This window comes from Dermacentor silvarum, chromosome 1 (assembly GCF_013339745.2).
Source record: "Dermacentor silvarum isolate Dsil-2018 chromosome 1, BIME_Dsil_1.4, whole genome shotgun sequence".
Lineage (NCBI taxonomy): Eukaryota > Metazoa > Arthropoda > Arachnida > Ixodida > Ixodidae > Dermacentor > Dermacentor silvarum.
The window spans coordinates 232,995,129-233,018,350 of NC_051154.1; the positions used below are offsets into that span (position 1 = coordinate 232,995,129).

Genomic DNA, 23,222 nt, shown 5'->3' on the forward strand with positions numbered 1-23,222 from the left:
TACCAACAATTCTAATGTAAGAACGTTTTTTGAATATGGTCGGTGGTTGCATTTTAGAAGCGTAAAATTGATCTTATAATTTCATTTTCCCACCTGGCACTATTACTACGTAATTTAAAATGAAGGAAGCATTTGTAACATATATAGAAGTCATAATATTCAGTCGGCAGTGCACTGTGTTTAGGTGACGCATTGTGTTTATGGTAAACTTTTATTTTGCTCCAGATACGGTGTCCAAGTGACGCTGTAATGGGCTTATTTCCGGATTGCTAGAGGATATAAACTGCTAGAATTGCGATAGATTTGAGGAAGGGCATCAAGGGCCGTATTCAGAAAAACATTATTCCGTTAGAAAGGTTCGTATAAGAGCACGTGCCAGTCGATCGTGTTGTTAGATACATTTATTTCTATTTATTTATACATGGTACCGATAAAGGGCCGTTATTAAAGTTATTAAATAAGATACATGGGGATAACACGAAAAGAACAATGTTATTATTACTAAAAATTATTATTATAATTTATCATATTAGCGATAGAAGCCGGCTAATTGCATGAAGCCCTTACGAATGAAAAACCTTGTGAATTCACACTCGCCCCCTCCCCCTAGGCCTATATGGACTGTATACAGAAAACTTCTCTGTCGTTAGAACTTCCGCTGCTCCTGAGAGTGATTGGCATGGTAACAACGTGACCGCGGTAGCCATTCGATAATTCCAGTAACGTTAAATGGTTTCTTTGTATACGGGCCAATACTAGAAGGGAATCGAACTACCGGTTCTTTAGCGTGTTTGCCCGTATGAAGCTTTGTGGGGCCGAATTGTTTCGCATTTGGCTGAGGTACTGGCATGTGTTCGTCGCCGATGCCTTTCTTTAACGGCAAGTCAGGAAACAAGTTAATAATGAAGATGATGGCGTTAACTAAACAAGAGAGTCCTGCATAATCTGCAATAAATCATGTTGGCTGTGAAATACGTTCAAATTTAAGAACACGAACGTAATCTAAGCATATCTACCCGGCATTATTCGGGATCTGCGAAGCAGGGGCGGAATTCCCTAAGCAACTTACGTACAAATTTTGTCTTAAGAAAAAATCTTTAAAAAAAACGTATTCCCAAAGCTAAAACTGTTCGTAAGATCAGCTAGCTTGCGATGCCCGTGGCTGCAGAGACAAGCGCTGTGGTCGGCAAAAGGCGTGTATATAAGCGTACCACAGTTGCGAACTTTAGTACTTGCGCCAAAAGTAAGCGTAAGTCTATTCACATAACCTAAGCAGCCATCGCAGCTGCCGACGTAAAAGGAATCTTTGCGATAGGGGAGGAGGGGGGGGGGGGGGGTACAGTCTTACGAACGTAATTATGCCATCAGCGCCACTCGAGCTGACCAGGGTAAGCGTTGCAACGTGCTGTTGCGACTGATTTGCTGAGGCCACAACTGATAGCTGAGGATGGCGCATGTTTTCATCTTTGTGGCACGCTCTGATTTGTCATTAAAAGTGCATTGAACAGTTTTAGTGCGTAATTTGTACTGCACATACGCTGCTGTGGAAGTTAATAACACTAATGGTGTGCTGCGAACTTCATCTCACACGCACACACATCCAAACACGCACAAATACACACACAGAAGCACGTTTATCATATTAGCGATAGAAGCCGGCTAATTTCATGAAGCCCTTACGAATGAAAAACCTTGTGAATTCACCCTCGCCCCCTCCCCCTTGGCCTATATGGACTGTATACAGAAAACTTCTCTGTCGTTAGAACTTCCGCTGCTCCTGAGAGTGATTGGCATGGTAACAACGTGACCGCGGTAGCCATTCGATAATTCCAGTAACGTTAAATGGTTTCCAGTAACGTTAAATATATATATATATATATATATATATATATATATATATATATATAACCAAGGCAAAGCGTGTCACTGCAACGTCGTTTTCCGTAAAACAATTGCTCAGCATAACGCTCACACAGATGCCACTACGTTTTTGTTTCACATGCGCAAAGAAAATAACAGGGCAGCAGGCCAAGCGAAGGGCAAAAGAAAAAAAGAAGAAAAGCAACAGCAGACGCAATCATCGTCGTCTTATGATTGGCTGGGGATGCTTATTCTAAACCCCGGACTAACACCCGTCCTGGGCGAAATAACATCACTCACGTCTTTCAGTCGCTTCATGCGATGTTCTTTCTATCTTTCCCTCCTCTCCCTTAAAAAAAACTCACCGACGATTACGATACTCCCTAATGCAAAATTTGAGCGCAGTTCTATATGTGTTTTCATTTCGCGATATAATGGCTGGCGCGGACAATCTGTCTCGTGCGGCACGTTGCAAACGGAGCGAAGTGTGGCGCGACTGCCTCGATAATCGGAGATCGCGAGAGGCAGTGAGTGGGTGACGCGTGGGCGCAATTCACAGCAGCCGCCGTAGACAGACCTCCACACATGCAGTGCTTTCTTTCCATATGTAGCATCGATGGCATCATAGGTGAACACACCACGCGCGCTACTTTGGAGCCATTTCGCCAAGATAGTCGTCGCAGAACACTTTTTTTCTCACGCTTTCGCCATACCCTGCTCTTCCGCTTTCCGCCTCATGGTTTCACTGCACCCTCCTCCCCGCTTTCCTCCTCGCGCTCTCTTCGCTATCGCCGTCTTTCATCCCCCGCTGCACTGCTCCGCCTTCTCTCTTTCCTCCTTCGCTGTGCTTGTTCGCTCGGTTACGCCGAGGGACGCCGACTAAAAGCCTTCATAGGCATTTATGAATTCGGAGGAAGAATTTTCTCCCAGTCAGTGACCGTCTTACGGTGCGGCGCGCCTGCTACGCAGTAAAATCAAGATGACGGCGTAAAAAAAGCAGGCCACAAGGGCCTAATATCGCGAAGAGAACTATGTGAAGCGTTCATGACACTGAGCGTGGTCGTAAAACGCGTCCTATCAGCAAGGTCAGCACTTGTGTCACTCGAATTATGCTGTCTTGTGTGCTCTCCCGGCGGCGTACAATTCAATCACTTTATTCAGTACATTTGGACGTAGCTACGACATTTGCGTGTGTTTAGCGGGCTAAGTGCAAATCGTATGGATTGTACTGAAAAACTGAACAAACTTTGTATCAAGGCCACGGTGCTTGCAGCATTCGGCTGACACTCAAAAATGTTTCCTTTCTGTGGAACTGCCTTTTCAACGTTTAGCCCCAGCGCTCAATTCCGCAACTCCTCAGATTCGCTTTGATTCTGCCTCAGTGACAGCTCCGGCTTCACATTTTTATATCTCCTCAAGAAAAGTGGAAAAATATAAACAAAGAATGACGTTAGGCAAGGAGGCACAATCTCTATAATGATATTCACTGCATGCTTGGAAGAAATATTCAAGCTGTTAGACTGGGAAGGATTAGGAGCGACAATCCATGGCGAAAATGTCAACAACCTTCAGCTTGCAGCTTACATTATCGCCTTCAGCAATGCTGGGGACACATTGGAATAAATTATTTACTACCTTAACCGAGATAGTGTAAGAGTATATGGGGAAAATTATTATGCAGAAGACAAATGTAATGTTGAATAGCCTGTCAAGCCAACAAGAATTCATGATCGGCAATCAGCCTCTCGAATATGCGCAGTTCTTTTATCCATGTGAATTACTAACAGGGGACCCTGATCATGAGAAGGAAATCACAGAAAAATTTAAATGGCTTGGAGTGCATACGGCAGGCATTACCTAATCATTACCCGTAGCTTACAGCTGTGGTGAAAAGAATAGTGCACAATCATTGCATTCTACCGGTATAAACATATAGGGCAGAAACTTGGAGGTCAAGGAAGAAGCTAGCGAACAACTCAAGGGCCATGCAACGAGCCGTGGAACGGCATATATTAGGCGTAACGTAAAGAGACACTAAGAGAGCGGTGTGTATCGGAGAGCACACGGGCGTTGCCGATATTCTCGTTGACATTAAAATGGAAAAGTGGAGCAGTGCACGTAACGTAACTCGTAGGGCAGATAATCGGTGGTCCATTAGAGTTATAGGGTAGCTGATAAGGGAAAGCAAGCGCTATCGAGTACGGCCGGAAATTAGGTGTGGTGATGAAATAAGAAAATTTGCAGGCACAACTGGAACTCGACTAACGCAGGTTGGGGTAATTGAATATCCATGGGAAAGGCCTTTACTCTGCAGTGGTCAAAAATAGGCTGATGACGATTTAAAACCCGCAAAGCTCGTCTGGCATTTTAACGCACTGTTGCTCTTGAGCCGCAGTTGGCTTCGTACTGCGAGGCAGCATTCTCATGTCTACAGAATGGCGTCTGGCGCCGATCGGATGCCACCACCTGCACCATGGCCTCGTATTAAATATGCAGTGACGGATTCAATAAAAGTGCATTTTTATAGCAAGATCGCCCAGGTCAACTGATTCGATACGAAACCCGCTGGAATGTAGAACAATTATGTTCTGTCCGTGCGGTGCTGCGTAGTATTCTGACGTGCCCTTGAGCGTGTGTTTTAATGAAGTTGGCAACGTTTATGGAAACGTTGGCGCTCGTCATTGTGGTGTTGCGGACTGATTAGTCTTGACTTCTATGAGATGCCACTTGGGCTATGACTGATACCATAGTTTGGGGCTCCAGGCCTGACTTCACCAACCTATGAGTTATTACCAGGCTCTAAAGTTGCAGTGTCCGCACCTTTGTGCATTTTGCCTCAGTCGGAATCTGGCCAACTCAAGCTTAAAAGGAATTCTTGACTTGTTGCGAATCACCATCCTGTTTTATCAGCTCAGTAGAAGCGATAGATAAGCTATGAACACTTATTCAACGTGAAAGTGTGAGAGGAAGCGAAACTTTCAGCTCTCTTTTTGGGCGCCGGTGTGCCTTATTCCTCCTGGCTGTTACTTCTACTCACTGGCTTAGCTTTTGCCACATTGCTGCTTTCTGCCCTCAACCCTTTGTTCATTTCCTGCATCTGCTTCTTAAGTTCTTCCTTTGTTTCTTTAGTGACATAACCTCTCTGATCAATTGTTCTACTCTGGCATCGTTGCTTTGTACCTGCGAGGCCATTGCCCCATTACGTGTGGCTTTCACAGTACCTGTGACTTTCTCTGCCCAAGTCACTCCTGGATCCTTTTTCTTGTTTGTCTTCCGCTCCTGCTCCTCGAAGCGCACCTGCGCCTCCGGAGACCTCGAACGATTTCTTCCCCTCGATGTTGAACGCTGTGTTGATCTTCAACTGATTCTTCAGCGTGAGCGCTGTCTTGATCTTGAACTGCTCCTTGAGCGTGAGCGCCCCCCGGCGCCCGCAGGGGTCTCCTTCGTCGGTTGAGCCGATTCCATCTCGGTGTCCACTTTGAAGCGTTCTCTTCTTACTCACACTACATAAGGTATTTGGTACCACTGCTTGCAAGCCTTGTCACCTGAGGGGTGATCCTCACCGCATAACTTGCATTTGGGAGAATATATATATTTCTCCCCTGGGTCTTGTACACCACATATCCTGCACTGCACCACATCAGGTCTGGGACAAACGTCTGACCTGTGTCCAATTCTTCCACATGCGTAACATAGGTCGAATTGCTTCCTATACACATTGCACCTCACTAGGGTTTTACACATATTTAATGAAATTGGGCACCTTGAATCCGTCGAAGAGCACAATAACCGAGCCTGTAGCTTTGATACACTGTGCAGCAAATGCCGGTGGGTTGTATTCATGCACAAAACTTTTCGTGATCACACTTTGACTGTTGTTGAGGTTCAGTCTTCTAATGATCCCCTTGCACGTATAGTGGGGGCCGTTTCATAAGCGCTGAATTGATATTCCGCCTCCATGACAGTAATAGACTTCATTCTCACATACGTTTTGGCATCATCGGAGTACGGTGTACTAACCACCACGATCTTCTGTGTGAAATTGGAGCCGACGATGTCTCCCTTCGCTTGGTCTGCTATAAGTCCGGCCGCCTCGACGATCGCTTCTCCAATAGATGTAGTGCGGACCTTGTTCAGCTTGAGGCCTCCCCGAAGCCTAGCGATCATTTTCCTGGGCTCCTCCGGCAGTTGCGGCATCCTTGACGCCTTCACAATCCAGCGCTTGAGCTTGTCGGCCACGGCGGCACCTTTGTTGACGATCTCCTTTCCTTGTAATTATTGGGTAAAATTCGCGGTTTCACCAGCTCAACAGGTCTGTCCCGCAGATCATGATCATCCGTTGGTGACAACCTGGGAACCCATACCTTCCTCGCCGTCTTCCGTCTCCGAGGATACGTCGTCGTCCATACGTATATGAGCCACGCCGATTTGGCGGGCCTGCTAGGGCAACTTATGTGGTGTTAGGCCTAGCGGGGCTCCCACGTTCGATGCACAGAAAAAGGTGATAAAGATCCGAAAAATGCTGGCGCACTTTCTCCAAAGGCATCCGCCAATTCGCGTTAACTTCACCAATCCGATGATGTGCTTGACACCGTGGTCCTGCCAAAATTGCCTGCAGAATAATTCAAAAATGAGATGGAGCCGATGCAGGGCACATCCTCTCTCCTCTTCTTCTTCTGGTCTACCTTGTCAAAAGGCATGGTGATTAGACTACTCTGAAGCGTCTGCAAATAAAAAGGTTTGTCAGGTAGCTTTGTTATATCGTGAAATTAAATGGTATTGTACGCATCGCTGTAAGAATATATAAGTATACTCGCTAGTTCTAGAGACTGCTGTGGTAAAGCCGCTCCGATCCTTATCGCGTCAAACTTGCCGAAATATACACGAGCAATATTGCGTCCAATGTTCTGTTACGTTAAAAATCAAGCTTATTCGAAATCCCGTTTGAATACAGACAGATAAATATTGCCACCTGGCGTTTTGAGCCAGCAAACGATCAACATTGCGTACCCAGCAAGAACGGCGAAGAAGACGACGAAGTCAGAGATCCCGCGCCAGCTAGAGAACCGTCCCTTCTTGTCTGGCATTCTTCGTGTTTGGCAGCTGGTACTGTTGCTTGCGCTTGCCTTAGCACGTGACAAACTGGTGGAGGTGCTGGGTAATCTAAGCTATGCACCAAACCCCTCCGAGCAGCAGGAGCTCCAGTCCCGTACCGGTGGTTACGCCTGTACACCGCGCCAGCAGAAGGATCCGTGGACAAGCCCTTGAGTTTGGACTCCTCCCAGAGACAATGGCAGCTCCGAGCACCCCAACCGGTATGGAAGGCACTACGCCGATTCATTGTACGCTACTCAATCCGCGAACGCCCAATCCCTTCCACGGTGCCGTGCATGAGGATGTTGAAGATTGGCTGGTGCACTATGAACGTGTTGCCGCGTTCAACAAGTGGGACGATGCAGACAAACTGAAAAACGTATATTTCAGCCTTAACGATGGCGCACGTGTTTGGTATGAGAACCGTGCAGATGCGCTAACTTCATGGGAAGAATTCAAACGCCGTCTTATTGAGACGTATGCGAGCTCTGATCGCCGAGAACGAGCTGAGCGTGATCTCCAGTCTCGTATACAAATGCCGAACGAAGGTGTCGCAATGCATGTCGAGGACATGACGCGTCTCTTTCGACGAGCCGACCCCAGCATGTCGGAAGAAAAGAAGGTGCGGTACCTGATGCGCGGAGTGAAAGAGCAGCTGTTCGGCGGTCTCGTGCGCAGTCCTCCCAAGACTGTCAGAATTTCTTACCGAGGCCATCACCATGGAACAGACTCTTCGGCAGCGGGCACCATCATACGAACGCCAAGTGAACTCAGCCTCACCTACGGATTTCTCCGGAGCTCTCGGGGGTCACGTCGATTTCTTCCGAGAGCTCATCCGTTCCGTAATCCGTTAAGAACTCCAGAAACTGTCTGTACCTTCACAGAAGACGCTCAGCTCTTTGTCCATCGTTGTCCGTGACGAAGTCCAGTATGCGCTAAGAGAACAACCTTTCAACACAGAAGCTCAACCGCTAAGAACTGACAGCCCCCGTATGTCGTATTCGCAAGCTTTGCGGCAAGCTGCCCCACCTTCATCCCCGTTTCGTACCGCGTCCCCGGCCATACTGCAGCCTGTGCAAGCGGCATCGTATTACCACGACAACCGACAGGCCCCAAGGAAATCAGACGTGTGGCGGGCACCTGATCGCCGTCCCCTTCGCTTTCACTGTGGCGAAGCTGGGCATGTCTACTGACAGTGCTCATATCGAGAGCTTGGACTACGTGGATTCTCAGCAAACTCGCCGCGACCGAGGTTCGGCCAGCGTCCTCCTGCAATTGAAGAATACGTTGCCCAGCAGCGCGGATCCTCATCAGCTCGACACCAGTCACGCTTCCCTTCGCCGCGGCGGTTTTCTCCGACTCGCCGTACGTGTTCGAGCGTGGTGCAGGGTCGGTCGCCTAGCCCGCGCCGGGAAACTAACCACAGCGGCCTTCGAGGGCGAGGCCGCGCAGTCTGGATGTGCTCAAGGACCCCTGCTGACGCGTACACGGACCAACGATACATCGACGACGACAGTACCTGCTGATTACGGAAGAAAAATCTCCTTGGACATTCCCGTATTGCTCGACGGTCGTGAATTGACTGCTTTAGTGGACACTGGAGCGGATTATTCAATAATAAGCGAAAAACTGGCCACCCTTCTAAAGACAGTGACGACGCCTTGGAATGAAACGCCAGTTCGTACAGCTGGCGGGCACATCGTCACACCACTCGGCATGTGCAGGGCACGAATAGAGATTCGCGGCTCTACGTTTCCTGCCAGCTTGAGCATTCTCCCTCAGTGTTCTCGAGACCTAATCATTGGCATGGACTTTCTTAGCGAGCACGGAGCTATCATCGACATTCGACAAAGCCTCGTCACTTTCTCGACAAAGAGCGCCGCAGCGACGACCAACACCATTCACCCTCGAGCACCTCTTCGTGTCATCGACGACGCTGTCACGTTACCACCGCGTGCAAGTGTCGTGGTTCAAGTGGCATGTGACAGACTCTTACACGGTGAAGCGGTCGCAGAAAGCAATCACTCTCTTCTGCTTTCTCAAGGTGTTTGCGTAGCAAGAAAAGCCTTATTTATTTCCATGATGGCCACTGTGACGCTCTTTTCACGAACTTCAGCTACGAACACCGCCACCTTTTCCCCGGTGCTGTCATCGCCTACGTCGACCCGATCGCCGATGTGACTGAATGTTTTGTTTCCGAGGCAATTAGTCCAACGCTTCCTGGAGACAGCAAACAACCCCTGCGCGAGCTGTTGCTCGAGTTTCAATCTTGCTTTGCACGGTCGTCGAAGATACGTGAAACGTCGTTTACGAAACACCGTATCATTACCTAGGACGACGTGCACCCCATACGGCAACAGCCTTATCGTGTTTCCCCGACCGAACGACATGCCATTCAAACGTAATTGAAGGAAATGCTTCAAGACGGCGCAATACAGCCTTCAAGCAGTCCCTGGTCATCGCCAGTCATGCTTGTTAAAAAGAAAGATGGCACGCTTCGGTTTTGTGTTGACTACCGGAAGCTAAACAACGTCACAAAAAAGACGTGTACCCGTTGCCTCGTGTCGACGATCTCTGGACAGGCTGAGGAGCGCGAAGTATTTCTCCTCTATCGATCTGAAAAGTGGCTACGGGCAAATTGAAGTAGATGAGCGGGACCACGAGCAAACTGCATTTGTGACTCCGGACGGCATTTACGAATTTAGAGTTTTCCCTTTCGGCCTCTGTTCCGCTCCAGCCACATTCAAGCGAATGATGGACACCGTTCTCGCTGACCTCAAATGGAAAAGCTGCCTCGTCTATCTCGATGATGTTGTCTTTTCGGGAACTTTAGACGAGCACCTTCGACGGCTTCGGAATGTACTCGAAGCCATTCGATCGGCTGACCTTACCCTCAAGCCAGAGAAATGCCATTTTGGTTACGAGGAACTGAAGTTTCTCGGTCACGTCGTGAGCGCGGCAGGTGTTCGGCCCGATCCCGAGAAGACTGCTGCCGTAGCTGCTTTTCCAGCTCCAACCGACAAGAAAAGTGTCAGATGATTTTTGGGCTTGTGCGCATATTATCGACGCTTCATTGAAAATTTTTCGAAGATTGCAGAGCCGCTATTTCGACTTACGCGTGACGACGCGCCATTCCTCTGGACTGTTGAACAACAGACCACCTTTGCCGATCTACAACGTCGATTGTCTTCTCCTCCCGTGCTCGGTCATTTCGATGAGGACACTGACACAGAAGTACGCACTGGCGCCAGCAATATCGGTCTCGGAGCTATCCTGGTGCAAAGGAAAGATGGGACTGAACGAGTTATAGCCTACGCGAGCCGCACTCTGTCACGCGCCGAGTCCAATTATTCCACCACAGAGAAGGAGTGCCTCACGGTCATTTGGGCTACTACAAAGTTTAGGCCGTATCTCTACGGGCGGCCATTTAAAGTTGTGACCGATCATCACGCTTTGTGCTGGTTGGCCAACCTCCGAGACCCTTCTGGACGATTAGCACGTTGGAGTCTGCGACTTCAAGAATTTAACATCACCACCGTGTACAAGTAAGGCAGAAAACATGAAGATGCTGACACGCTATCACGAGCACCTGTTGAATCTCAGAATCCTGACGAGGAAGATGACAGCGCCTTCTTGGGAGCCCTCAGCGGGCCGGATCTGCTCGCTAAACAGCGATCGGACACTGAGTTAAGGCCCATCATCGACCACTTAGAAGGCGGCATCGCGTCCATTCCTCGCTCTATTTCGCGACGGTTGTCGTCATTTTGCCTACGAGACGGCATCTTATACAAAAGAAACACAGGTTCTAGGACCACAGACCACAAACCACATCTTCTAGGAGTGCCTCAAGCCCTTCGCGACGACATCCTATTAGCCTGCCACGACGAGCCGACATCTGATCACTTGGGCTACTCAAGGACTCTGGACAGGGTACGACAACTGTACTACTGGCCTAGACTGACTGCTTGCGTCAAACGCTACGTGAAAGGATGTCGTTAATGCCAGCGCCGCAAGTCACCCCCCTTCAAGCCTGCAGGCCTTCTACAACCTATCGACCCTCTGCGTACGCCGTTTGATCAAGTTGGAATGGACCTTCTTGGAACATTTCCCTTGTCTTTCTCCGGCAATAGGTGGATCATTGTCGCAACCGATTACTTGACGCGTTACGCTGAGACGAAAGCACTATCACGCGGGACAGCATCTGAGGTTGCCCAGTTTTTTATGCATCACATTGTGCTTCGGCATGGCGCACCGTCATCACTGACCGAGGGACGGCATTTACGGCGAAGCTCTTGGACGACATCTTCAAGTTGAGTTACACGAGTCATCGAAAGGCCACTGCATACCAGCCTCAGACTAACGACTTGACAGAAAGACTAAACAAAACACTGGAAGACATGATATCTATGTACGCGGATGTGCAGTACAAAACATGGTACGAAATCCTGCCGTACGTAACGTTTGCGTACAACACTGCCACGCAGGAAACTACACGATTCACGCCGTTTCGTCTCGTTGATGGTTGAGATGTTCAAACTATGCTCGACGCCATGATTCCGTATGACGACAATGATCAGCTCGACCAGTTAGCTCCTGACGTCGAGGAGTACATTAAGCGCGCCGAGGAAGCACGTCAACTGGCCCGTGTGCACATAAGACAGCAGCAGTGTACAGATGCAATAAGGTACAATCTCCACCATTGACAAGTTACCTATGAGCCCGGTGACCTAGTTTGGGTTTGGACCCCCATTAGACGGCGAGGCCTCAGCGAGAAACTCCTGAGCAAGTACTTCGGACCGTACGCCGTACTAGGGCGTGTCAGCGACGTGAACTATGAAGTGATTCCTGACGGAGACCTGCCATCGTCCAAGCGCCGATTACCACCTGCAGAGATTGTACATGTCGTCCGCCTCAAGCCGTATTTTGCACGGTGATGTTGATATAGTGTACTGGAGAACAAACTTTTTTTTAGTGTAGTCGCGTCGTCCTCCGAAGAACTGCGAAGCGATTTTTTTTCTTTTTTGTTCCCGACCACAGAACGCATTTTTTTTTGCCTCCTGTGCGTGTCCGTATGTGGACTAGCTTGTTTACATTTTTTTGTGTGTCTTAACCTAATTTGTGTACTTTCCGTGTACATCATGTGTGTGAGCATCAAGTCGATGCTTCATTGGGAGGAGGAATAATGCCACCTGGTGTTTTGAGCCAGCAAACGATCAACATTGCGTGCCCAGCAAGAACGGCGAAGAAGACGACGAAGTCAGAGATCCCACGCCAGCTGGAGAACCGTCCCTTCTTGTCTGGCATTCTTCGTGTCTGGCTGCTGGTACTGTTGCTTGCGCTTGCCTTAGCACGTAACAATACAAACCAACATCTGGGACAGTACCCATGCAGTATAGCAAGTCAATCAAGTCGACGGATCACCCAAACAAATGGACGCTCATATCACGAAGGTAACGTGTGAGCCTATCGCGTAAAGTCTGTTACGGATGTTTTTCTGGCAAATTGAGCAGACAAAAAAAACTTAGCACCAACAAATGACAATCGATGTAATGGGATCTGAAACTACACGCTATATAATTACCATTCGTACGTTGGCAGTGGACCGAAAATACGCAATCCAGAAGAATTTCCATCGGTCGTAAGTACGGTTAGCTGTGTGCTAGAGCCTGCATTGATGCAAGAAAAACAACTCACGCAGACGTATAATACAAATGCATAATTTTATTACAAAAATACGTACTCTTTTTAAAAGGAAAGAACAGTTTTGTGTTCTGTGGTGTTACATGTTCATTTTTGGATGGTTTTTACGGTTCTCTTCTGTTTTGTGGTGGAGTAAGGAAGAGCACGAGTAGAACGTTATAGTAGATGATGTTTAAAGGACGGCTGGAGGTGACGCTTCACACCTGAAAAGACTGGCAAAGAAATATACAAATGAGCAAAAGACAGGCCTTGTAATTTTCCGTTTGTCACAATAGAACAAGGAATAGTAGATTGCTCAACTGTATCTAAGATACCTCATTCTCCAGTACCATGGCAGACTGTAATGTTATAAAAATCCACACCTTCCTCATACACGCATTGTTTAATTATTGCTCAACGAAAAACAAGCCTTTGAATAGGTCCCCCAATAGCTCCCTTTTTGCCCATTATATAAATCTTGAAGAAAGTCAATACGTTTGGGTGTTGGGTTCAGCCAGCGCACAGCTTATAACTAAGATCAAGCTAAATAGACGCATAAAAGCGCTGGATAATACGCGATAACAATAACGTTGACGCAGCGCGTGCAAGTGTTTTCCATGCCTAGCGCCAATTTTTCTTTGTCGCAGATAGAAGCTAAATGAAAGTTGGCAAGTATGGTTTCCTTACCTTCTACTAGCCTCAGCCAGAGTGGCCGTGGTGCTGGCTTCCATGGCCAGACTGGTGACCCGAGGAGCCACCCGCGAAGCCACCCGAATGCTGGGCAGACCCGCTTCCTTGGTGGTTAGAGTCGGTCTTCGAGAAGCCTGAGTTGGAGCTGAACCCCTCCTTGTTGTTGTAGCCTTGAACGTTACTAGTCGAGCCGCCTCCAGAGGAGCCTGATGAGCCCTGGTTGTATCCTGCGCCTCCTTGCTTGAAGCCGCTCTGGGAGCCTCCGGAACTTTGCCCAAACCCGCCTCCGAAACCGCCACCATGGCCGCCGCCGGCGAGGGCAAGGCATGCTACGCCGGCGAACACAGCAATACACAGGAGCTGCGGGTGGACAGTGGGAAAGGACCTCATATCAGTGCCTCATTTGACTCATCATTTGACTCATCGTGGGTGCAATTCTGCGAGTGTGAAGGTCGTAGCACGGTAAGATTAGATCATACTGCTCGTGTGAAGCTGCGCGAGAGACGACACGAACATAAGTCAGTCCAGAGGAAGAAAGCTTGATAACGCAGAGCTAACTTCAAAAGAATGGAATGTAAATGGTGGATAATGCAACTAAGAGTACCAGGAGGTCGACCAGGGCTCTCAATTGCAATAGGTGGCGCATGAGGGTGAAAACAAAATATACAACACGAACGCCGATAGCCAAGACTGCCAAGATTGCACCTGCACGCCCACGTTAGATGAGCGCGCGATATTGTACAGGCATAAGAATAAAGATACGTGTCTATTGGTCGAGGCTTGGCATATCCATAATGCTTGAAGTGCGTGTGTGAGTCAGCCTTTGATTACCTTACATAAGGAAGAGATCAAATGCTTTAACAGTAATCTCTCAGGTAGACTGATAAGTGTACCCGATTGACACGTGGTGCTCCCATTCCAAAGTATACAATGCACATTTGCGGCCACGATTTACCTTCAACGTTCTTGTGTTTGCACACAAATCTCGAAACGAAAAAAAAGAAAGAATTCAGAAACATTATAGTCAGTGATTTCTGAGTTAACATTGAACCCGTCTGCGAGTGCAACTATTCGCGGAGCAATTCAAGAGAGCTCCATAGCAAATGAACAATATTTGGTGACAGTTGCGGACGATAAAGATAGCGGTTTTAATGAAGAGAAGCAATATAAAGTAGAGATAGGCATAATGGTCAAGTGTAATGGACGCAGTAAAATCTGATTAGCTCAAGCAGCGTAGGTGACTATTTGTCGCCGCATCGTTTCAAAGGTCACTATTAGAAACAGTCATCATCAATGGTAAGATCAAAACTATAGGTGTCTTACATGCACGTTGCTTTTTACTGAGATAAACCAATGTCACCAGAGCTTTCGTTCAAGGAGAAATTTGGGAGGAAAGACAAAAGAAAAGCCGCAAATCTCACCTTCATGTTTATGCAGTGCGCCAGTCTGCGATCAGCGAACTAGTATGAACTGTATCTTTCGGAGCTGATCTAAAGTGTTCGCCGAGCTTTTATAGACCGGCGGACATTTTGTGGAGAGAGGTTCCAAAGGAAAAACAAAGAAAATCTGGGAACCGAGTCAGAGGAGGACGTTGCGATGCAAGAAAAAGGCGCGAAACACACAAACATGGACCCGTAACAACAAGCGACTACTTTTTCTAGCACTCGTTCATCAGCGTGGCAAGCGCACACAGCTTTGAGGAAGGCAGGGGGGGGGAGTTGAGATCTCGTTTGGCCTTGCAAATGCTGCCAGCAGCACGTGGTGGCACGGACACGGGCACGAGCATTGGCTCGACAATGGTGGGTACTATCCTCTCTCCACACATAACCTAGCGGATGCCCTTCCTCCATCCTCCTTTTCTGGCTGGTTGCGTCTGAGTGATGATTAGTTAACTTTTCTTTCTTTTCTCTTTTTTACCTGTTTCTCCCTTCTTTTTCTCCTTCGCCCCCTCGTTTGCATTCAATCCTTCACGGTGTGGTAATCTTGCGTGGGCATTTCCTTGCAACATCAAAACCAGAGGGTATGGGAGCAATAAAAATAAACGATTAGGTGATAGCCTCACGATCATTATTTGTACTGCATTATGATACAGTGTCCTGTGATGACTCTGTGCAATCCTCACAAGCCGTTGCAGAGTTCACGGCACTCAGCATTACATGGAAGAGATAAATGCTGAAATAAAATGCGCAATTGAATTGGCTCATATCTTTTACTACAAGTCCTAAGAAAGTGCGAAAAACAATTTTTTTTTTTCAATGATGGCCTCGAAATTTATTTTCCTCAGACATGGCTAACGTATTCCTTGGGAGAAAAAAAAAGGTCAGAAAATAGTTCACGATGTGAGGACTCTTCTTGCTCTGACGCACCGCGTTTGTTGAACTTTACGGTATAAGTTCCATCGCGGAAGGATAGCTAGCTATAGCATTTCGTTCGTCTAATTTGAAGATATTTCTTGAAACCATTTCTTAAAAACAAAGCGAAATTCGTCTTTTTCCCGAGGACTATGGAACACGCCTTCCCTATTTGGCTTCAGGGCCGTCACAATGCAAGGATCCCTTCCGCTTCATTCTATTCCTTTCTTATACCATATTGTTCACCGCCGGCTAATCTCGTTGATAACGTGGGTGGAACTCCGATCGAAGCAGTGACGAAGTGCGAAAATAAATAGCATTGAAACAGAATCGTTGCATTACAATGACCTAGATAGTGATACTCAAATAGATCATTTAAAATTTGCACTAATAACACTTACAAATATTTACCTAAGCAAACCCGTCACAATTGATAAATTGATGAAAGTGATGAAACCTGCATGGTAGCCATACATGTGGCTATATATAACTGCGCAGATTTTAGTCTCCATTTGGTCAGGATTTTTTGCTCTGTGCTCTCCCAAAAACAAACGGCAGCTAGAGTGCTTTGGGTGTGAATTTCCACGTAAAAGAAATATGTTTTCTCCTATATTCGAATTACAATCCAATGCTATCATGTATGCAGGCTTTGTGTATATCGTACTTTATGAATTTTTTGACGCATTTTACATTGAGAAATACAGTTATTTCAATAATGCACTTGTGCTAGGCTGAAGTCCTCCAATAAGGAAGATGTATGCCACCCTTCCGCACACGTGGGCGCACGCGTGACGATTGCGTGTGCACAAAGTATCCGTCCTCGATGCGTGGGCCCGTTGCGTCTGTCGCACAGCGTGGTCTGCGACCGTAATGGACATTATGGGAAGCACTATCCAAAAACGGTGCCACCACATAGCGACCGCGGCCACTGAGATGAACTTCAAACGGCAGAAGGAAAGGGGGTTTGTCGTTTAGTTTCCGCGGAACATATTTATGTTTTCTCGTACATTCGAACAACAATCCGAAGCTATCATTCTGCAGCTTGCGTGTAAGCCGTAATTTACGCATTTTTATGACGCAATTTACTTTTAAACATTCACTCTGTTTAATAAGGCACTTGCGCTTGGTGGAAGGCCTTGAAGATTGAGGATGCATGTTGCACTTCCGCACACAGGCGTGACCGGGTGACGTACGTCGCTTGTTATGGGGGTGCTTGTCTAACGTCGGCAACACCTTCGTTGTTCATCCACTTTCACAGTGTGGACTGGAGGCGTAACCGTTTTTATTTGGTATGGCCTCTTTTCTATTAGTTTATGCCCATTCGCCTCATTTTTTTACTAGTTCGTTCTTTACATCATTAGCTTTATAATCTTTGATGGCACAATGAGGATGTTCTTTTGGGCGATCTCTTTCTTCCTTCCCCTCAATCTTAGTTTTCACTGTCCTCTCACCAATGTAGTCTTATTTCAGAATGAAAAAACAGAACTTTATACGGAACCTCACAGCGGCAGCGATGACGGCGATGGCGAAAGCAGAAATGCGCTTGAGTGTCCATATAATTGCTATCGCAATAGAACAGAACGTAACTGTGGGTTCATACCATTAGAGCACTTCGTTTCTACGCCTCGTGAGTTACTTCACTGTATAATTTCTCCCAGGACCACTACTGTATGTCCCATGTGCTACTGCCCCGAACCAACATTGCAACACTCCACGGTTGCGCTAACAAACATCATATATGTGAGCCGATATTCTAGGATAGGATAGGAATAAACTTTATTTGTCCAGCGGTTAAGGCTGTTGGTGCCCGGGGCTAGGCTGCCAGGGGTCCATCGCCGGAGAAAAGTCTTTCGAGATCCTCGGCAATGGCCCTGGCCCGCTGGACGGCCCACTCCTGGTCCTCGGGTGCCTCGCTGAGGAGGCTGCTTGCCATCTCTCAGCGAGGCGCCCCGCTTCAGAAGGTCCTGCTGTTATCTTCCCCCTTCCTCTTGGTCCTTCTTCTTCAGGGCGTTGACATTCCCAAAGTATATGGGCCATATCAGCCCGTTCGTGCTCGCACCACGGGCAGCCGGGCGACGGGTGCAGCGCGGGCCACAGGCGGTGCAGGTGATAGGGGTTGGTGAAAGTGCCCGTCTGCAACCGCCTCAGGTCGACTGCCTGGGACCTGTCCAGCCGCCCGTGGGGTTGTGGATATGTCATACGTTCTTTCCTATAGTGTGCAAGAACCTCTCGGTACGAGGCCGGAAACTCCTCGATATCACAGTCGGCGTCCCCGTGGCCCCCAGCTCTGACCGCCGCGATTTGGGTTGTGTTGATAATTCCTCCGGTGGGGTCCCGCACAACAACGGCGGCTGCCCTCTGGGTGATCGCGTCGCGGCGGGTAAGTTGCCTCGCGACTAGATGTGCACGCTCGTTGTGGTTGGGCGGGATGCCGGTGTGTTTTCCGCCGTTAGTATTGTTGTTGTTGCGGCTGTTGTCTTTTTTAGTACCAAGCTCCCCGACGTGCGCGGGGAACCATTTGAGGGACTTGATCGTAATCCTGCCGGACACGAAGTCTAGTTGACATTAAAAGAAAAAAAATGGTGCGGGGAAGGCCATGTAATGCGTAGGATGGATAACCGGTGGACAATTGGAGTTATCGAATGGATGCCAAGAGAAGGTAAGCGCAGACGAGGAGGCAGAAAACTAGGTGGGGTGATGAAGTTAGGAAATTGCAGGCGCAAGTTGGAATCAACTAGCGCAAAACAGGGGTAATTGGAGATCGGAGAGAGAGGCCTTCGTCCTGCAGTGGACAGAAATATAGGCTGATGATGATGTGAGATGCGCCGGGACTACTCTTTTAAAAATATTGTAGAGAGGCTAATGCTCAGCAGTAGTTCTGATTTGCATGCCCTTTTTGAACGATCAGTTCATGCACCATTTTGTTTTAATTTACTCGATAATAATGGTATGTGGACGGGTGAAAAACGCTACTCCTGGTTTCTTTACTACTGAGAGTCTTACTCACACGTGCACAAGAGCTTCTATACCCTTAAACACCTCTAATAGTTTTTGTAGAAAAATTTGTTTGCTCTGCCCTTTGTTTAGCTGTCTAAGTCAGTAAATATGGTAGTATTAGAGCACCTGCAGTTCTGCTGCGGCTAAGCGCCACGTCCGACAACTGCAGTTTGTTTGCAAGACACCGTGGTGACGTGGTCATGTTAATGATGCGCTGCAAAGCCCGAGGTTGCGGGATCAAATGCCGGCCGTGCGGCCGCATTTAGATGGGGGTGAAATTAAAAAAAAACGCCAGTGTACCGTGCATTGGGTGCACGTTAAAGAACCCCAGGTGGTCAGAATTAACCCGGACAGTAGTTTGTGTCTTCCGACTGACTGTGCAGTAGAGTATTCCGGTGCTTTCGATTGAATTGGTTCAATGTTTTTTTATTTTTATTTATTATTTATTTTTGTGTTTCCTCAGACGGTGAGGCATTCTCGCCTACATGGGGTGGGAGAGCATAGCTCCCTTTGTTGGGAATTGAATTATGGGGTTTTACGTGCCAAAATCACGATCTGATTAGGAGGCACTCCGTAGTGGCGGACTCCGGAAATTTGGTTCACCTGGGGTTCTTTAACATGCACCTAAATCTAAGTACACGGGTGTTTTTGTATTTTGCCCCCGTCGAAATGCGGCCGCCGTGGCCGGGATTCGATCCCGCGACCTCATGCTCAGCAGCTCAACACCATAGCCACTGAGCAACCACGGCGGATCCCTTAGTGGTGGTGGGACGAAGGCTGCGCAGGAGAACGTTTTCGGCAATTTCAAAGCAGATCCCCCGGGCGGACACGACAATCACATCTTGAGTGTGGCATAACAAGCACATACGGAGGGGCTCAAGGTATAGTATACAACTTGAATCACTAGGTATGAAGTGAGTTTAGTTAAATACTCAGAGAGAGAGAGAGAGGGAGAGAGGAAACGCAGGAAAATTAACCAGAGGCGAGTTTCCTGTTTGCAACTCTATTTTGGGGTGGGGGATATAGGGATTGAAAGAGCGCAAACAGAGAGACCAATCAAAAAAGAAGAACAGGAACAGGTAATAGAAAAGGCATTCCAATAACAGGCGTTCACACAGGCCGGCGCTTGCACGGCCTTCTGATGCGATGTTTAGTCCCGTCGATGTTGTTAAATCCTTTCTGCGACAGAGGCTGGTCGTCCAAATGGATGAGCACAACGGAAAGCGATTGTCTCTGCACACTGTACTACGGGAACAGGCATTGAACATGATCAATTGGTTACTCATCACCGCCGTCACCACATGCTGCGGTGTCGGCCATCCCTATGCGGAACGCGTAGGCATTAGTAAACGCGATACCATATAGCCTACAAAAAAGGTTCCCATCTCTTCGGGTAAATCATGGTGGAAGTCGAAAGCTTAAAATTAGATCCAGCGCACGGTGTAAGAAGATAGGTGTTCCGACGGCGCGCCCGTCCTGGGGCGAGAGAGCGGCCACTTCGTGTGACCGGAAGTGAGCGCCGCCGCTAGGGGCAGCACGTGTTCAGGAGGCCTTGGAGAAGCGGCTCAACAGTGGATAATTTACGACCTCCGTCAGCATTTAAACCCCCATACCCAAAGATATGCAATTTGTCATTATTTAGACACCAAATCCTGAGCAGGTAGAAGGTTTCATGCCACTTACAGTCAAAATACCGTCATTTCGAACACAAGAGAGACGCTTCGTCTGCTCGCGAGCAGACGGCGCGCTGCGCTTACCGCTGCTCGCGGCGTCAGAGTCAATCGGAATGTCGGCAGAAATATAAAGGGACGTTCCTCCAATCAAATAGAGTCGTTTTAAGCAGGCGAACGACATATATTCATCGAAATAAAGCACTTCTGCCGCGCGTGCCCATAAAAGCGCCAGCAAAGCGAGCGAAAAAGTGGCCCCCTGAACAGGTGCTATCCCTTGCGGCAGCGGCGTGCGTAGAGTCACACTAAGTGGCCGCGCCTCGCGCCGCCGTCAGATGACCTTCCTTTTTACACCATGATCCGGCGTGTATAATCGGACATGCATACAATGGGTTTCATTCCTCTCCAGTGTGTTAAATTGGCGTGCAAGTATCTAGAATATCCTTTACATACTCAGGGTTCGTACAGAACATCCGACACAATATTCAAGGTCAAATGAAGGATTTGAAGGTTGCTAAAGGCCAAATAATAAAGATGTCGCAACAAACTTCAGTCAGATTAATAAATTTAAAAAAATATTCAGCGCTCCTTCTCCTTAGCTGAAATTGTTTACAGCGAAGCAGCCACTGAATTGCACACAGGCTTTAGGAACGTCAGGTGACGTGTCAAATTGGACTTTTCCATTGTAACGATGTCCATCGCCTTATGGCACATCCCACACTTCGCTCGATGAGTGTTACTAGTGTCCGTATTCACCCGAAGATACTCGTCACGTTAAGACCACATGGCTGAAACGTACTCCTCCAGACATTTCTAAGCCCAGGCCTCAATAATGAGCTATGACGGTGCAATGTAAACCAAATAACCAAACAAAACAAAATGTTGGTACGGATTGGTCGCTTGATGTGGCTTTGTCGAGTACAGCAGTGGCAATGGCAATTTAAACAAGCCGGTCGTCATTGTCCGTGGACATGCCAGACTGCAATCGCTCCAAAAAACTCCGAGACCAGAATATATCTACTATTTCCCACTAAAGAATGTCCATGGAATGGCGCGGATGCAGCGTTTGCTACTTTGAATGTTCAGAAGACCCCCCCCCCCCCCCCCACTCCAACCCCAGTTCCCAAGGAAATGAGGAAGATCATTTACTTTCAAGTAGGTTTAAGGGCGCTCGAAGTCCTCCCTCCTAATTCGATGGTTTTCAAAGATTTCAAGGAAACGTGCGAAACCTGCATAATAAAAATTGGGTGAGCCTCCCAAAAAGTGGTATTCGCCTTAAAGGACTCCATGTACGATATTATGCGTTCGTACTTACCTCTTTCTTTTTGCTACGACAGTGGAAGTAGCGCCAGTAATTGGTCTGTCTCAGCCAAGACACAAAAGACTCTATAAAGGACCGCGCCGTGTTTTCGCTGATCATCGTTTGCCTAAACCAGGTCGTTCTGAGTGAAACCCAAAACCGAGGTTTATCGAGAACGAACGAGCAAAACAGCCCATGGACGATGACTCAATGTTCTGAAAGTTACTCCTCGTGCTACGAATCACATCGCAATGCTCTTCATATTTCACTAGCCTTCTTAGCGACTTCTCACGTGTGCGCAGCTCCTTTAGGCAGCACGAAAATTTTTATTAAAAGCAACAGCAAATTCCACTCTTCAGCGTACCTTACGGTCACCATAGATGCATTCCGGTACTACAGATTCTTTTCTTCGCCTTAAATTGATGACCTTCACGTTAAACTGATTCTTCATATCGTGACTTTACTTCCAAAAGTCTTTGTTAGGTGAAAATACTTTTATGGCACTGAAGTATCAGTGTAGGTGTACGTGGTACGCAATTCACAAGAACTCCTTCAGCCATGTTGCGATGAGCGTCGTGCCGATTCTGCATTTATGCAAGGAAACTGAGCCACGCAAAATATAATGCAAATGCATACTTTTATTACAAAATCCGCCCTCTTTTTGCAAAAAAAGAACAGTTTTGCGTTCTATGGCGTTACATATTCATTTTTGGATTGTTTTGATGGTTTTCTTCTGTTTTGTGGTGGAGTATAGAATAGCGCGAAAGTAGAGGTGATGTTTCAAGGACGACTAGAGGTGATGCGACAGACCTGAAAACAGTTGGAAAGGTAAATACAAATCAGTACAAGACAGGCCTTGGAATGTTCTGTCTATAACATGAGTACAAAGAGCAGAAGACTGCTTACACTATATCTAAGATACCTGATTCCCCAATACGATGGAAGGCTCTGACGTTATAACAACAAATTACTTCCTGATACAAGCATTGTTTACTTTTTCCTTAACGAAACGTAAACAAGGGTATGAATAGGTCCCCCGATGGCTACGTTTTTACCCATTGTAGCAATCCGGGAAGAAATTCAATATAGTAAGATGTTAGGTTAAGCCAGCGCACAACTTAGAACTAAGCTCAAAATGAACGAACGCATAAGAATGCTGGATAACACGCCTATACCAATAACGCTGACAAAGCACATGCTCGTGCTTTGCATGCCTAGCGCAAATTTTCGGTTTGTCGCCGACAGAAGCTAAACAAAAGTAGGCAATGCCGGTAATGATGATTTCCTTACCTTCTCCTAGCCTCCGCCAACGTGACCGTGGTGCTGGCTTCCGAAGCTAGACGTTTGACCCGCGGAGCCGCCTGCGAAGCCAGCCGACTGCTGGCCAAAACCGCTACCGTGGCTCTTCGTATCGGTCTTAGAGAAGCCTGAGCTGGAGCTATACCCCTCCTTGTTGTTGTAGCCCTGAACATTACTAGACGAGGTGCCTCCAGAGAAGCCTGCTGAGCCCTGGTTGTGTCCGACGGCTCCTTGCTTGAAGCTACCCTGGGAGCCTCCGGCACTTTGCGCAAACCCGCCCCC

General features: G+C 47.7%; 2 protein-coding genes across 3 annotated transcripts in view; both read right to left on the minus strand.

The window, feature by feature from the left end:
• LOC119436910 (uncharacterized) overlaps positions 1–23,222 on the minus strand; it is a 49,544-nt gene that overhangs the window by 25,143 nt on the left and 1,179 nt on the right. Inside the window, exon 1 of one of the 2 annotated variants that reach the window (XM_049660099.1) lies at positions 14,745–14,811. The exons of the other annotated variant lie outside the window; for it this stretch is intronic. The gene's annotated coding sequence lies outside the window, so the exon portion shown is untranslated. Of the gene's footprint in view, positions 1–14,744; positions 14,812–23,222 lie in introns of those variants that run through there. 2 annotated transcript variants of the gene reach the window in all.
• Positions 12,656–13,707, minus strand: LOC119436914 (uncharacterized). The gene is made up of 2 exons (XM_037703956.2): positions 13,321–13,707; positions 12,656–12,866 (listed from the first exon to the last, which is right to left on the minus strand). The coding sequence occupies exons 1-2, from the start codon at positions 13,623–13,625 to the stop codon at positions 12,827–12,829; spliced, it is 345 nt and encodes a 114-aa protein (XP_037559884.2). The 5' UTR covers positions 13,626–13,707; the 3' UTR covers positions 12,656–12,826.